The sequence below is a fragment of the Phragmites australis genome, chromosome 4 (assembly GCF_958298935.1).
Source record: "Phragmites australis chromosome 4, lpPhrAust1.1, whole genome shotgun sequence".
NCBI classification, from domain to species: Eukaryota; Viridiplantae; Streptophyta; class Magnoliopsida; order Poales; family Poaceae; genus Phragmites; species Phragmites australis.
Window position 1 is genome coordinate 31,075,750 of NC_084924.1, and position 14,452 is coordinate 31,090,201.

The window sequence follows — 14,452 nt, forward strand, 5'->3', positions numbered from 1 at the left end:
CTCTTCCCTCCCCCCTCCTTCTCCCACTCCTTCTCCCATTCCTCCCCTTCATGCTAGGATTTTGTGTGTTGAATCTCCTGCTCATGTGCTAGATTTGCGGGGAACGAGAAAGGAGGGAGGTGTTGGCATAGCCCAAGCACTACAAGATGGAGCTCTCCCTTGTCTGTGTTGCCTAGGTCACCAGCAGTGAGCCCAATAAGTTCTTCGAGATGTCCGTGTGTCTCCTCTCTCCTGGTCTCTGCTTGTAAATTGAGTTCAGCCAAGCCAAATTGAAACCTCGTGCATTTCATAATTGCAGCAAGGTTCTCAATCGCAAGGTCACCGACAGTACACCATCCACATGTGCCTGATGAAGCATCAGATATACCATGTTCTTTTCTTCCTTTTGTGTTGTTCCTTTAAAAATTTGGATTGACTGATCTATTAGTGCATTTTGGTTAGCTTAGTTGTTTAGGGTTATATGTAATGTTCCTTTGCTACCAAAATAAGCAAGGTTTTGATTGATCTTTAAGTTTCATATGGTTTATTCATTTACTTAGCATGGATTATTTTCATTGAGCATTTGCACTCTAGAGCTTACAATAAGTGTCAGACCATAGTGTCTTTTACTTATGAGAAAGGTGGAGGTGCCTCAAGGATCTATACTAGTTGCTTGATAGTTAACAAGTCAACTTCATTAATAGCAAAATGTAGCAATGGTTGTAGACATTGTCCCAAACACGTTTTAAGAGAAGTGTGATACTTCATTCGATACTGGACAGATGGTGCTTCCTTTATATATCTTTTAACAGCAAACAAATCTTGAATTTGGGCAATATCGATATGTCATTCAGTTTGAAACACAAATCTGATCTGAACCAATGTGATTGTACAGGACATATTGTTAAAATCATCTGCTGAGAGTTATCTTTTAGTAGTGCTAGTTACATCCTAGCAAATTTGCAATGCATTGCGATTCCAGCTGCTACCATTATTTTCATGTCCATGTATGACACCAGAAGGTCGAACTACCAACTTCATTCAGTTCTGCATGTTCGCATATGTGCACACGTTATTTAGGAGAAAAATAAATTATATTTGTTGGTGTGCACACATTACACGACATCTCATTTCGCTTTTCCTCGATAGTTTATTTTCTCATCACAGTATTCTTTTTTCAGGTAGTACATGATTGCACACTAGGAGCTATTCCAGTCAAATGATGCTCTTCAGTGAGCTCTTCACAGGGTTCAAGAACCCAGAGTGTTGATTTAAGAGTAAACTAATTTGCAAATTGATGTAAAATAAGCTATTAAATGTGAAGATGAGGAGATACTTCATCATCATTAAATATTTAGCATTCTATAATCAGGTTTAGATCATGCGGAGTTTCCTTCTTACCTGCTTGAGATGCGGTACACACATTCTATTTAGGATTAATGAATCACGTTTCTTGAAGTCATATCGAAACATTTCATGTATTTTCATGTGATCAAGTATGCACATGCATGTTACTTTTTTTATTTGTTTTGGGCTCTTTTCCTAATTTTCTGATTTTCTTTTATTTCTTTTGATTTTTAATGCATGTATTATTTTATTTCTGAATTTTTGAGCTATTTTTTATAGTATTAAAGACGTGTAACGTCGTAGTGCTTCATGCTATGACTCCGTATCAATTAAGTTTGTTGCAATTTTGATTGAATCAGTGCCGGCATAAATTTGTGTTGCACATGTGCAATCCATGCCAATCCAAAGTGATCTAAATGAAGCTTAGTAAATAATATGTTTAGTTGCCCGCATAGCCTAGCCTAGTTTGTATCTAGTGAGCTAGGTTGTGTGTATACAATGCTATTTATTTTGTTAGATATATGTGCTTAGCCTAGCTGATAAGAGATTGCATTTGGTTACCTGCATAAGTATATGCTATATGAGATTAAAATAAAAAAATAAGTATTAACACTGTGTTTTTGCATAAATACATTATATAATACTTAATTTATTATATTTAGTCTTAATCTAATTTAAAATATACTAATATGAGTTAATACTCACTAATTATATGCTAATACCATCATTAACGTAGCCTGCTCGGGAGAAACGAATTCAAAATCCGTTTTCTAGAGCCAGATTACAATAGTGATTTTGCATAGCTCGAGACTCACATGTGCACCTAGACATCAAACGCGCGTGTGTGCACACGCGGGGCCTGATCAGCCCTATTTGCAGGCAACCAAACAGGCTATAAGATATCAAATCTCTTATGAAGGAGGTGATTAGGTGGTGCAAGGAAATCAACCCAATGTCTATGTAGTTGATTGAAACCTAGTTTGTCTTTCACGGTTGCTAAACAAACTCTTAAGATAATAGCTATATATCATGTTCTATATTTGATTAATTTTAAAAAACAATTATAATAAAGATATAAGTAAATCTAATCCTAAGGATCGCGGGTTCTCTTAGGTTCTACAGTAATGATGGATCTCTCTTATCTAATATGCATCAGAATCAGCGGGAGCTCTACCAAACGTTCTGACGCAGAATCGATCTGTGGCAGAATCAGAGAGAATCACTTCCACGTTTTGTACTGCGAGGTGGGAGCCGAAAAATCTAGCTTCCACCGATTCCCGACTGATTCTCCTTAATTTCAACACAATCTTCTCTCAGAAATCACTTCCACCACTAATATAACAAACAATTTCACAAACAGATTCACTTTCACCACAGAATCTATTTCTACCACAGAATTACTTCCACCACAAAATCAGAAGTTTAGAGAGCTCTACTAAACGAGCCCTTACACGTTAGACAAAAGGACCAGGGAGGTTAGGAATGCAGATTACATCTGGATCGTGACAGAAAATAAGTGAAAGTCCTCTCCAAGAAAGGAGTCAAACTGACTGATTGCTTCAAGACCATGTATCATCTGAAAGATTGCTCCATAATCTGTTTCATGCATATGGTGAATTTACCCAAAAAGAAAAAAATCGTCCAAATCCTCCATATATCCTACAGTGTTGCTCACGCCCCGTTTTGAACGCAAAATTTTTACGATAATTAAAGTCTCTTACAAGGCTCCTGTAGTTGCGTTTCAACCATGGTTAGGTAATTGACTACTACTAATTAATAGTTTATATTTTTAACGGTAATGTTGTGGCATGGCCGGCCGGACTCATTGGATATTTTGATTGGACTGTGCTCGGATTGAAAAAAATTACCTATTTAAGTTAATTCCTATATTTTCGTATCTTTAATATTTTAGATGTTATAAAAATTTATTGTCACAGTTATTTTCGTATGTTATATTTTGAAATCTCTAGCGTACGAATCCGGATCTAAAAAATTATCTATTCGAGTTAATTCATATATTTTTGCATCTTCAATATTTTAGATGTTATAAAAATTTATTGTCATAATTATTTTCGTATGTTGTATCTTGAAATATCTTGTGTACAGATTCAGATCTAAAAATATTATCCATTTGAGTTAATTCTTATATTTTTGCATCTCTAATATTTAGATGTTCAAATTTAATTATTCAAATATTGTGAAAATATTATCATAATTATTTTGTATGTTATATCTAATTCAACACCACACAAGTTTTTCACAAAAATGTTACGTGCAACATAGAGTGATGTTATGGTTGAAATTTTCTTTGAAATTAGATACATATAATGAGCTATTTTTTACATATTTTTAATATTATAAATATTGACTTTTGATGTTACAGGCATTTTTTAACGTTGTAAAAGTTGGTTGGAGCGATAAGAGCTCCGTTTTTTATTGTAATGAGTGAATAAAAGGCCGAGGGTAGGAGGATCCAAACAAACGTCGCAAGGAACGAAAAAGCTTCACGACTTTCACGAGACAAAACAACCAGAGAAAGAAAACAAAAAGCCCAGAGGGAGGAGAGAGAGAGAGGGAGAGGGAGAGAGAGAGAGGCTTTCATTCGAAATCACTCGCCTCGGCTCCCCATTCACCTCGCCAACCATCGCCGCTGCACACCGCACAGGTCGAGATCAGGGCGGCCGAGCCGGCCCCCATTCTGTTCCCTCGTCCGCCGAGGTAAAGCCCTGCTCTCGACTCCTTGCTGCTTCTTTTTTGGGGATTTTTTTTAATGATTTTCGGGGTGAAAGATTGGGTTTTGGGGGAGGGAGGGTGGGGGAGGAGTTCTTGGAGCTGCCAAGGTGACTCTGTTCGAGTGATTCAAATGTGGGCGAGAGGCTGGAAGCGCAGGGGTTTAACCGCGTGCTTGCTGGTTGCCTGGTTTTGAGCAGCGGTTTCAGTGTAGTTTCTCGATCTGATGCGATTGCGTGCCGCTGGGAACCCACTTCTTTGTTCGTTAAATCTCCCTGTTTCCCCATCATGGTGTGATTTGATTGAACAAAGATAAAGAAGGAATTAAGCTTTGGTTGTTTAACCCATAGGATTATTGACATTTTCTTTTGAGGGGTAAACATTTAGTTCTATTTAAAGGCACTGATACTACAAGTGTACAAATGAATGAAAAATACAATCCGGACGACAGATCCTCGTTCTCAAAGTGTGCAACTTTTTTCTTCTCAAAATTATACTAAAAAAATATTGATACAAGGCCTACCTGAAAACATCAACAAGTACTACGAGACTTGTGATATATCCGTTGCGTAGTAAGAAGACCTGTCTGACCAACACTTGAAAGCATCACTAGAGGCCCTAGTCCATGTGCTCCATCTCTTTCGAAGCCTTTAAACAGTGTCCAATCAGCTAGACTGTGTTGGAACTTAGAAATTGTGCTTAGACTGGAGATAATTCGTTGAAGAAATGATTTGTGTTAAATGTTAACAGTATCAGTAGTAGGATGTACAGACTACAGGCTACTGAGTCACAGAGTATATTTTTGCCTGTGCTTTTTAAAATCGCATACTATAATGCAAATGTTTGTTATTTCTTCCTAGCAGGACCATATAAGAGATTGCTGATGGCCTCAGCTGCTTATATTGATGATTCCTGTTCTGAGGTCATTGATCCTCCAAAGACCGAGGTACTGGATGCTACTGAACTCGTTGGTGACCATATTCAGCATTCACCAAAACCGAATGTGGTGGTATCTAGCAGCGTACGTGAACTTCTGGAATGTCCAGTCTGCTTGAGTGCCATGTATCCTCCTATTCATCAGGTGCACATTCATTCCGATCCATTGCGTATTTAGTGAAGAAAAGATCATATGTGCTTGTATTGAATTAACCCTGTTCAAATGTAGTCGCTTGATGAAAATTATGGTTTACTGGTTCAAAGAGTTGCTTTCAGTACCCTGAACTGCTATCATCATTTTAGTCTGGCCTATTTCAATTTTTAGATACTTTCAATCCACAGTGTTTAGGTTAGAAAACCACAATGGTGCAAAACAGTCATTCTAAGATGTCTCCTGTATATTTTCTATTCAACTATGATTGTAATGCCATCTTTTGTCTATGCAGTGCTCTAATGGTCATACATTGTGCTCTGGATGCAAACCAAGGGTTCATAATCGCTGTCCAACTTGTAGGCATGAACTGGGTAACATAAGATGCCTTGCTCTTGAGAAGGTGGCTGCATCTCTTGACCTTCCATGCAAGTACCAGAACTTTGGGTGCTTAGGCATTTATCCTTACTACAGCAAGCTGAAGCATGAGTCGCAGTGTCAATATAGGCCTTATAGCTGTCCATATGCCGGATCTGAATGCACAGTTGCTGGTGACATTCCACACTTGGTAAATCACTTGAAAGATGATCACAAAGTTGACATGCACAACGGCTGCACCTTCAACCATCGTTATGTCAAGCCAAACCCTCATGAAGTTGAGAATGCCACCTGGATGCTTACGGTATTTCTCACCAACATTAGCATGTTGATTAAAGAATTTCTATTGGGTGCTTTTTTACTGCGGTCTGTGTTGTTTATCATGCCAACTGAGCAACTATTTTTCATACATATATGATGAAGGTGCTGATCATGTTACACACTTGTTGGACTAAAAATAATTCTTCTCCTACAAAGACTGACTGTTTTAAGGCAGATCCACCTTCAAATAGTTTGCAAATAACAGTCTGACTGTTTTAAGGCAGAGTGCCAAATATTTCAAATTGCCTCTTGATTTGCTCCTCTCACTGTTTTCTTTGAGTGCATTACAAAATGTGACCTTCCCCCCTTTTCTTGTCATTTCCATTGAACGAAATAAACTAAGTAATTATAAATGCCTCGTGCAGGTGTTCAGCTGCTTTGGCCAGTACTTCTGCTTACATTTCGAAGCATTTCAGTTGGGCATGGCACCTGTCTACATCGCCTTCCTGAGGTTCATGGGAGATGACGCGGAAGCCAAGAACTACAGCTACAGCCTGGAGGTAGGAGGCACTGGGCGCAAGATGATCTGGCAGGGGGTGCCTCGGAGCATCAGAGACAGCCACCGGAAGGTCCGAGACAGCTACGATGGGCTAATCATCCAGCGGAACATGGCCTTGTTCTTCTCGGGTGGTGACAGGAAGGAGCTCAAACTGCGGGTCACTGGGAGAATTTGGAAGGAACAGTAACATGATCCGCTAACCCACCCTTTTCGTTGCTTTCCTGAGCTCATGAATCACATTGCAAGAACTGTAGCGATATGATTATGAAACCGATTTGTAGTATTTTTAGCCTGTGTTAGCTAGCTGTCATCTTCTGCTAGATTGTTATCTGTGGATGTCTCCCATGTAAACCAGAGTGGTACTGATGTAGAATTCCTGGCGATCTCCTCTTTGCTTGAACTGCTTCAGAATCGCCATTCTGTGGTACAGGGAAATCTAATGGCGACTCATGAGATGTGAATGATGTAGCTTTCGTCTGCACAAGTTCTATAAGTTCACTACTGTAATTCTCAGCAGCTTGAGAATTAAGCATGGTGAAACGACAGAAACAATTCTTCTGAAATGCTAGTGAAGCTGCTATTTGCTACGCAAGATTAAAGAAGGCTTCTGTTTGAAGAAACAGTCAGGCCATTTTCTAGAGTAGAGATGAACTTGCCCTCAAAAAAGAAAAAAGAAAAATAAGAGTAGAGATGAACAGAATGCTGAGCCGGGTTCAAAAAATCGACGGTAACCAAGTAAAAATCGCGATAACCGGCCATCTCGATCCGGCTCGGTTTCAGAAACCGAACGGTAACCGAATTTGATTTCAAAAAATTCAAAAAAAATAAAAAAAATCAAAAAAAAATCTTTAAAAAATTAGACACAATTCTAAGACCTATGAAAAAAAAAATTCAAAAATAATGTCGTTTGCATCATATTCTATAGGAGGAAGTTTGAAAAAATGAAAAAAAATTGAAGCGTGCGGCTCAGTTATTAACTCTTGTAAGGAAAAGTTTAACATACAAATACATATTTTTCTTGTGTAGAACATATCTTAAGAGGATCTTTAAAATTGATTTCACTTTATTTAGAGTTTTATTAATTTTTCTATGATTTTTACAAAGTTCACAAGCATAAAGTGAATATGTTAAGAAACAACACCGTAATTAACTTTTTCATGTCTACTATTATTTTTCCTACGTAAATCATAGTATAAATAAACTAATAAAAGTGGTTTCACTAATTTTTGAGGTGTGATGCGTCAGTTATGAATTAATCTAGTCGCAACACATTTACATAATCCTGCATGTTACAATAACTAATTCATGAGTTCATGTATTTTTAAAAGACATAGGATCATATAAGAAGACTAAGAAAATTAGTTTCATGATTTTTGGATTAGCAAAGAGTAAACTATGAATTTAACTTGGTTTAACAAATATATTTTCTCACAGAAAATTTTAAACTTTTTTATGAGTATAAATACTTTTATCATGTAACACATGTTACAAGTAAACCAACAAAATTTGTTTCACTTTATTTGAAGCTCAGATGAATTAGTTATTGATTTTATAAGATTGAGATAATTTTTAGATTTTTTTTGTTGAATTTCACTGGAAAATCGAGAAAACCGAGTGGTTACCGACAATGCGAAAAATTCGAGAAAACCGTTCGATAAATCGTAAAAACCACTCGGTAACCGGTCCAATTCGACCGGTTACCGAGCAGCTAAAATCGCGATTTTTTTCCCAAATTTCAAATTTTCCTAAATGAATTTTGTCCGATTTTTTTAAAAAAATTTCGACGGGTTACCGCGGTAACCGCAATTTTTCGATTACCGTCGGAGCTCGGTAACTAAACTGTAGTTGGTAAGCTGAACCTTGTTGCTGAGTTTAAAAAAATATCTCAGACAGGCAGGCTGCGGAGTCCATGGTTTTGAAATCTGCAGCACGGGAGACCTGAACCGGGAGGAACAATAATTCAGTGCCTGCATTGTACGTTTTAAAAAAGCAGTACTGCTTGTACGCTCTAGGAGCAATAATTCAGTGCCTGGTCTGACTTCCGTTCGAACTCTTTATTCTCTCATCTCACGTACAATGCCTGGCCCAGCAAGGCAGCAACATGAGTTAAACACTTAGAATCCTTATATCTCACGCTACAGATTTTGTTGGTGTTAACCGTTTGATGGTTATTTTTTGAGACCCAAAGCATATGTAATACAGAAGCATAATTCCACTTGCAAACGAAATAAAAAAGGATACTGATTGATTTATCTATGCTGTCATAACAACTGGCCCACGATGATATAATGCACCTGTCAAAGCTAAAATTTCAATTTATTTGCAAATAAAAGACAGTCGACACTCTTGGTTAGTGACAATATGATCATTCACCTGTAACTTAGTAATAAAATTCTTTCTGTTCTGGAACCTGGCCTACTGATGGAAAAAAGAAGTATTCGCGTCTTCATCCTTAAGGTAAAGAATCCAGGGGTGCAAACGAGCAATAGTTCGCTCAAGAGAGGCTAGACCCAGGCAAAGATGTTTCAGTTTCCTATGCAGACAATCTTCCTCAAGCAAAAGAAGACAAGAGTCCTCAGCAACCTCAAGGCGATGAATGATTTCCTTAGCCATAGAGAGCTGAACCTTAACATTACCAATTCTCTTTTGGCTCCAACTCTCCAGCATCTTGCTGAAGTGCCTCAACTTAATGAACATCTTTTCCACCGGGCAAACATCAGCAGCAGGAGCGTTCTGACAGCCCTGCACTACCTCCTCGAAGCCCTGAAATTTAGGCTAGAAACTTTCAAAGATAAAACAACATTTGCCATGAAAATTAACATTCAACTCGGAACCAATGGACAATGATCCGAGACTACCAACGCCGAGCTTTGCAGAATAGAATCCGAAAAATTCTCCTCCCAATCCACAGAGCAGAAAACCCGATCGAGCCTAACCAAAGTAGGAGAGACTCGTTCGTTCGACCAAGTATACTTGCGGCCCAGAAGAGGGATCTCCTTTATTTCTGTATCATCAATCAAACGATGAAATTGATCCATCATGGCACGATTTAAATTCATATTGTTCTTGTCAGCCGCTTGATAGATAAGATTGAAGTCCCCGGCCACTAGTCAAGGCCCAGCACAAAGAGCACGAATGTCATGCAGTTATTGCAGAAAGACTAACTTTGCATCATCATCTTGGGGGCTATAGACCCCAGTGAACCACCAGTCGTGACCCTCATGTCTAGCACAGATAATAGATATAGAGAAGAAGTCAACTCGGGAATAGAGAACCTGATAATTGGCGCTCTTCCATGCAATCAAAATACCGCCCCTCGAACCATCCGCTGGCAGAGCTACAAACTGATCGAAATCGACAGAGAGCGTAGCAAGCAAAATACGATGAGACATCGAAGCAACCTTAGTCTCTTGAAGACAGACAACGTTAGCCTTGGAGGAGAGCACCACTTCACGAATAGAATCACGCCTATTGGCCATATTAAGGCCCCGAGCATTCCAAATCAAAATGATAGACATATTCATTGGGAACAAACCACAGACGACCAAAAATACAATTGACAAGTAGTTGTCCTAGATCAAAGACAATAGGTTATCTGCCGAACGAACCTGGTCATCCCCATCAGTTGTCCAGCCAAAGATGGCAGCTAAAGCAGAAAGGTGGGTAGCGGTAAATGGGCTTTGAAACAATTTGCAGTATGCATCTTGAGCTTGCTAATCGACATGCACATTGCTCAAAATTAAGCCAAGGCATTTCATCACTCTCTTTTGAGCATCAGAAATCACAAGCTCTGGAGAACATGGAGCCGCTCCCACCACCCGCATGCTGTGCCTCAAAACCGAGCCCAGTGGGATTCCCTTCTTCCTTCTCTTATGAAGAATAGTCTGCAGCAAGAGGGAGTCCAATGGCATGGAGATCTTGGAGATGAAAGAATGCGAGCCCAACTCGGTAGGAGTACTCGGCGAGGGTGAGGAAATGGTGGCTCCAAGGGAGACATGCGGAATAGCAAGGGGACCATGCCTTGAGTAAACCAACAAAGGCTTGGCACGGACCAAAGCAGCAACACCGCGAACGTCCGAAGAAACATGTGGCGCATGAGCGACAACACCAGAGTCAGGTGCGTCCGAAGCCACTAAGACATGATTTAGGATCTCAACGGATAGGCCATCCGCAGGTGGAACAGTGGATCGCCCAACACAACGAAGCCCAGCATCTCGGCCAAGCCCATCAAAGTTAATGGAATCCGCTGCTGAGGGCCTAATAGAAACGAAACCAGAAGTCGCCGGCAAGAGGATAGGAGGGGTGACAAGATCATCCTAGGTCTCCACACGCAACAGAACATCCACCGTGGCTGAAGAGGACACAATCTCTAGGGTAGGCATGCCGATGGAACCATCATTAATGCGGGAATCATTTCCTAGACCTACCAGCGCCCCTTGGGCATTCCCCATGAAAGTACAATGATGTAGCCTAGAGGAGATGAATAGGCATTTTTGAAAACTTCGTCCCCTTATTCAATAGTTGGTCTAAACTTGCAACAAAAATAAACTAATGGATTTTTCACAAGTGAAAAACCTAAATATGCTAGACTCAACAAGTGCACAATCACCCTAAATAAATATGAATATTATAATCCTGTGGTGACAAAGATTATTCAATTCTAGCAAGATATGCAAGAAACTCTAATCGGAAGGCCGATCCTATTGATCGGATGTTTCGATTAAAGCCAATCGGATACTCTAATACTATTCATCAGATGTTCTGATACAATTCATCGAATGTTCTGATGCAAGTAAAAACAGCTGGATAGAATATCATGAATTTAACTCAATGTACATATATAAAAACATACAAGTAGGAATATCAAAGTAATATACAAGAGTAAAGAAATACGAAGACAAATGATTTGTTACTGAAGTTCGAATATCCACTGATATCTTATGTCTTCGTTGAGGAAGCTCGATCACACTTGAGTCAGATCTCTTTCGATCCTTTTTCTCACAAGGTTGCACAATGAAACTCCTCGTCTCTATTATGACAAACTCTTCCTCCACTTCGAAGATGGTGAGTTCCGCTACCACTTCTGGGCCTCCTCACAATCTTCACTTGAGGAGATCGCCAGCAATCCACCACCAATCCGTCTAGGAGACGGTGGTCTCCAAGAGTAACAACTTTTCAAACTCACGCACGATCAACACCGAGTGCTCAAACACACGCAACTAATATGCCAACTGTGAGCTACCAAAGCACAACACCTCTCTCTACTCACTAAGTCACAAAGGCCTTGGATATCACAAAGTAATCCTAGAGAGAGAAAGGGAACACTTAAAAGTGGAACACCAAGTTTCAACACCTCTCAAGCCTTTACAAGCACTACAAAAATACCTTCAAACCCCTCCAAAGACTTGACCCCATACAAGGAGGCAAAGGGGTATAAATATCCCAACTCTAAAAACTAGTCATTGGATAGACTCTGCACTGATCGGAACTTTTGATCCCTAGATCGGAACATCCGATCCTTCGAATCCTAACAACCCGAGAACACCAAGTTCCTGAAAATCGAATGTTACGATGGATCGAAACATCCGATCAGCACAACTAACAGTCCTAAAGCTGGATAAATGGATCGTGCCTACTGGACTAGTCTGAGGCCTGCCTTAGGCACGACATGACCCAAAGTTAGCCGAACCAGGCCAACACAACACACGGTGGCATGCTGTGCCTAGGCCGAGGCCGCGACACACCGTGCTGGCCCAGCTGAGGTGGGCTGACACAGGAACAGCCTAGCTGAAAGTGCATCTAACCCTTAAGTGTGATTTTGGTAATTAATGATAATACCTATGGACTAATAATATTATTAAGAATTGTTAGTAGGTTGTCCCATATATGATGCATGGAGAAGAGATATGCTTCAAGATGAATGAGCTCCAGGTGATGATCGGGTAAGTAGTGACAATACTTATAGACTAATATTATGTTAAGAATTATTATTAGGTTATTCCATAAGAGATGTATAAGAAATGAAGTATGGATTCATTGAAGAATGACATGAGATCAAAATAAATGTATCGTTGTCATGGAGCTTTTAGTGATGCTCATGAGAAAAAGGAGAAGCTCATGAAGTTTGATAATAAAAGTGAAGGCCAAATTGCTTGTGAGGATCGAGTAACTAACAGTATGAAATTGTCGATGAGATCAAAAGAAATGTATCGTTATCATGGAGCTCTTAGTGATGCTCATGAGAAAAAGGAGAAGCTCATGAAGTTTGACAATAAAAGTGAAGGCCAAATTGCTTGTGAGGATCGAGTAACTTAGGGTATGAAATTATCGATTAGATTTTATAGACTAACCCATATGTTTTGTGCTTAAGAGTGAGTTGAGGTTATGTTCTATAAGAAGGCATGAGTTAAATTGAGATATTCATATGTCAAGTTAGAAGAGCAAGATCAAGACAAACTTAGTGGATAATTTACATGCTTGAATGCTTGCGGTTCGTGCCTTGGTGGTGAACAAAGTGAAGAGCGTGAAGATGCCGTATACAAAGTGGCTTTCTATGACAAGACGGTGAAGGGCAAGCAATACTCGGATGCGATGGACCCCCCAGTGGTGAAGGGAAAGCAAATGGCTTGGCGCTGAAGGACCAATGCGGTGGTGAAGGGTGAGTGAAGCCTTTGCGCTAACATATTGTGTGTTGTCATAGGAAGCTATGGGTGATTCACATAAATCACACGAAGATCAAGAAGGAAAGCGAGGATGAACATTGTCATCATGCTTAAGCGAAGAGTTGATGACAAGCCTTGAAGAGCTACAAGAAGCATCATGACTTAGATGATGCGTTTCTAAAGTCTGATGGAAATGCTCAAGGCAAATGTATAACTAGAATAGGTTTTCTAGTTTTGTCTGTCTCAAGGAGTTTGGTGGGAGATCGAGTTATAGGTATGCCACACTATCAAGAGGGATTGTTAAAAGTATTGCTCGATTGTTGTGCCGAGTGCTCAAACCATGTGCTTAGTGCATGATGGGTTTATGTTGAGAGTTCGCTTTAAGAAGTCTGGTGCCGAAAGTGTAGAAGTGTCCAAATTGGGTTTCGAAGTGTTTCTAGTTTAATTCAATGTGTATATCATTGATTCAATAGGGATGTGTAGCCCTTTGAATAAACTTTCCGTAGAGTCCAAAATCGTCGAAATCGGACTTCAGGATCAAAAGTTATCGCCGTTTTTCAAAGAGTTAGTTGTGTTGAACTCGGAAGTTCCGGGTGAGATCCGGAAGTTCCGGGTAGCCGAAACCTCTGGATAAGCTCCAGACAAGGGTGCTTAGTTTGGGCTCTTTAGTTTTAACTGGAAGTTCCGGATTGATCCAAAACATTCGGATTCTGGTGTCCTACATCGGAACCTCCGGATGGAGTCCAGGTTGGGGTTCTCGGCTGTTGAGATTGTGCTAACCCAGAAGTTTCGGGTTAGGCCACAATTTCCTGTGACAGCTAGTTTCTGACCGATGGGATTCTTGGGATCCGGAAGTTCCGGATTATGCAAAATCTACCTAACGGCTAGTTTTTGAGAGTGGCGTATAAATACCCCTTGTCCTCCTAGCGTGGAGGAGGTTACTTGGCTGGCTTTATGCTAGTGGTGTGAGGTATTTTGAACTTGGTGTTCTACCTTTAATTGCTCCATCTCCCTCTCTAACAAGATTTGGTGAGAATAAGCCTTGGTGGCTTAGTGAGTAGAGAGAGTTGTGAGAGGGTGCAATGCTTTGGTAGCCCATGAAGCATAGGTTGCGTGTGTTTGAGCACTTGGCGTTGATGGTGCACGAGTTCAGAAGTTTGTTACTCTTGGAGCTTGGAGCTCCTAGGCAGCTAGGCGTCGCCGATGAGCACCCAAGGTTGTGTGCCGTGGGAAGTTTGTGAATTCTTGAATTTCACCTTAGCAAGGGAAGAAATCAAGAGTGAAAGTCCAAGCTCAAGTCTGACTGAGCTTGGTGAGGAAAAGAGTTGAAAGAGACTCGGCTCAAGTGTGACCGAGACTCTCAATGGAGACGTAGGAATCTCAAATGGAGGTGTCCGAACTTCGGTAACAAATCAAGTGTCTTTGTGTCTCCTTTTCTTTTGTGCTTAA

At 40.0% G+C, this 14,452-nt stretch overlaps 1 protein-coding gene across 2 annotated transcripts; it reads left to right on the forward strand.

The window, feature by feature from the left end:
• The first annotated feature begins 3,822 nt into the window (after positions 1 to 3,822).
• LOC133916083 (E3 ubiquitin-protein ligase DIS1) lies at positions 3,823 to 6,825 on the forward strand. Of its 2 annotated transcripts, none has more exons than XM_062359588.1 (4): positions 3,823 to 4,044; positions 4,917 to 5,137; positions 5,439 to 5,825; positions 6,208 to 6,825. In XM_062359588.1, exons 2-4 carry the CDS (start codon positions 4,940 to 4,942, stop codon positions 6,526 to 6,528), a joined length of 906 nt encoding a protein of 301 aa, XP_062215572.1. In that variant the 5' UTR covers positions 3,823 to 4,044; positions 4,917 to 4,939; the 3' UTR covers positions 6,529 to 6,825. The 2 variants fall into 2 exon arrangements, with proteins under 2 accessions (XP_062215572.1, XP_062215571.1); XM_062359587.1 differs by having other exon boundaries at positions 3,907 to 4,044; positions 4,920 to 5,137.
• The last annotated feature ends 7,627 nt before the right edge of the window (positions 6,826 to 14,452 follow it).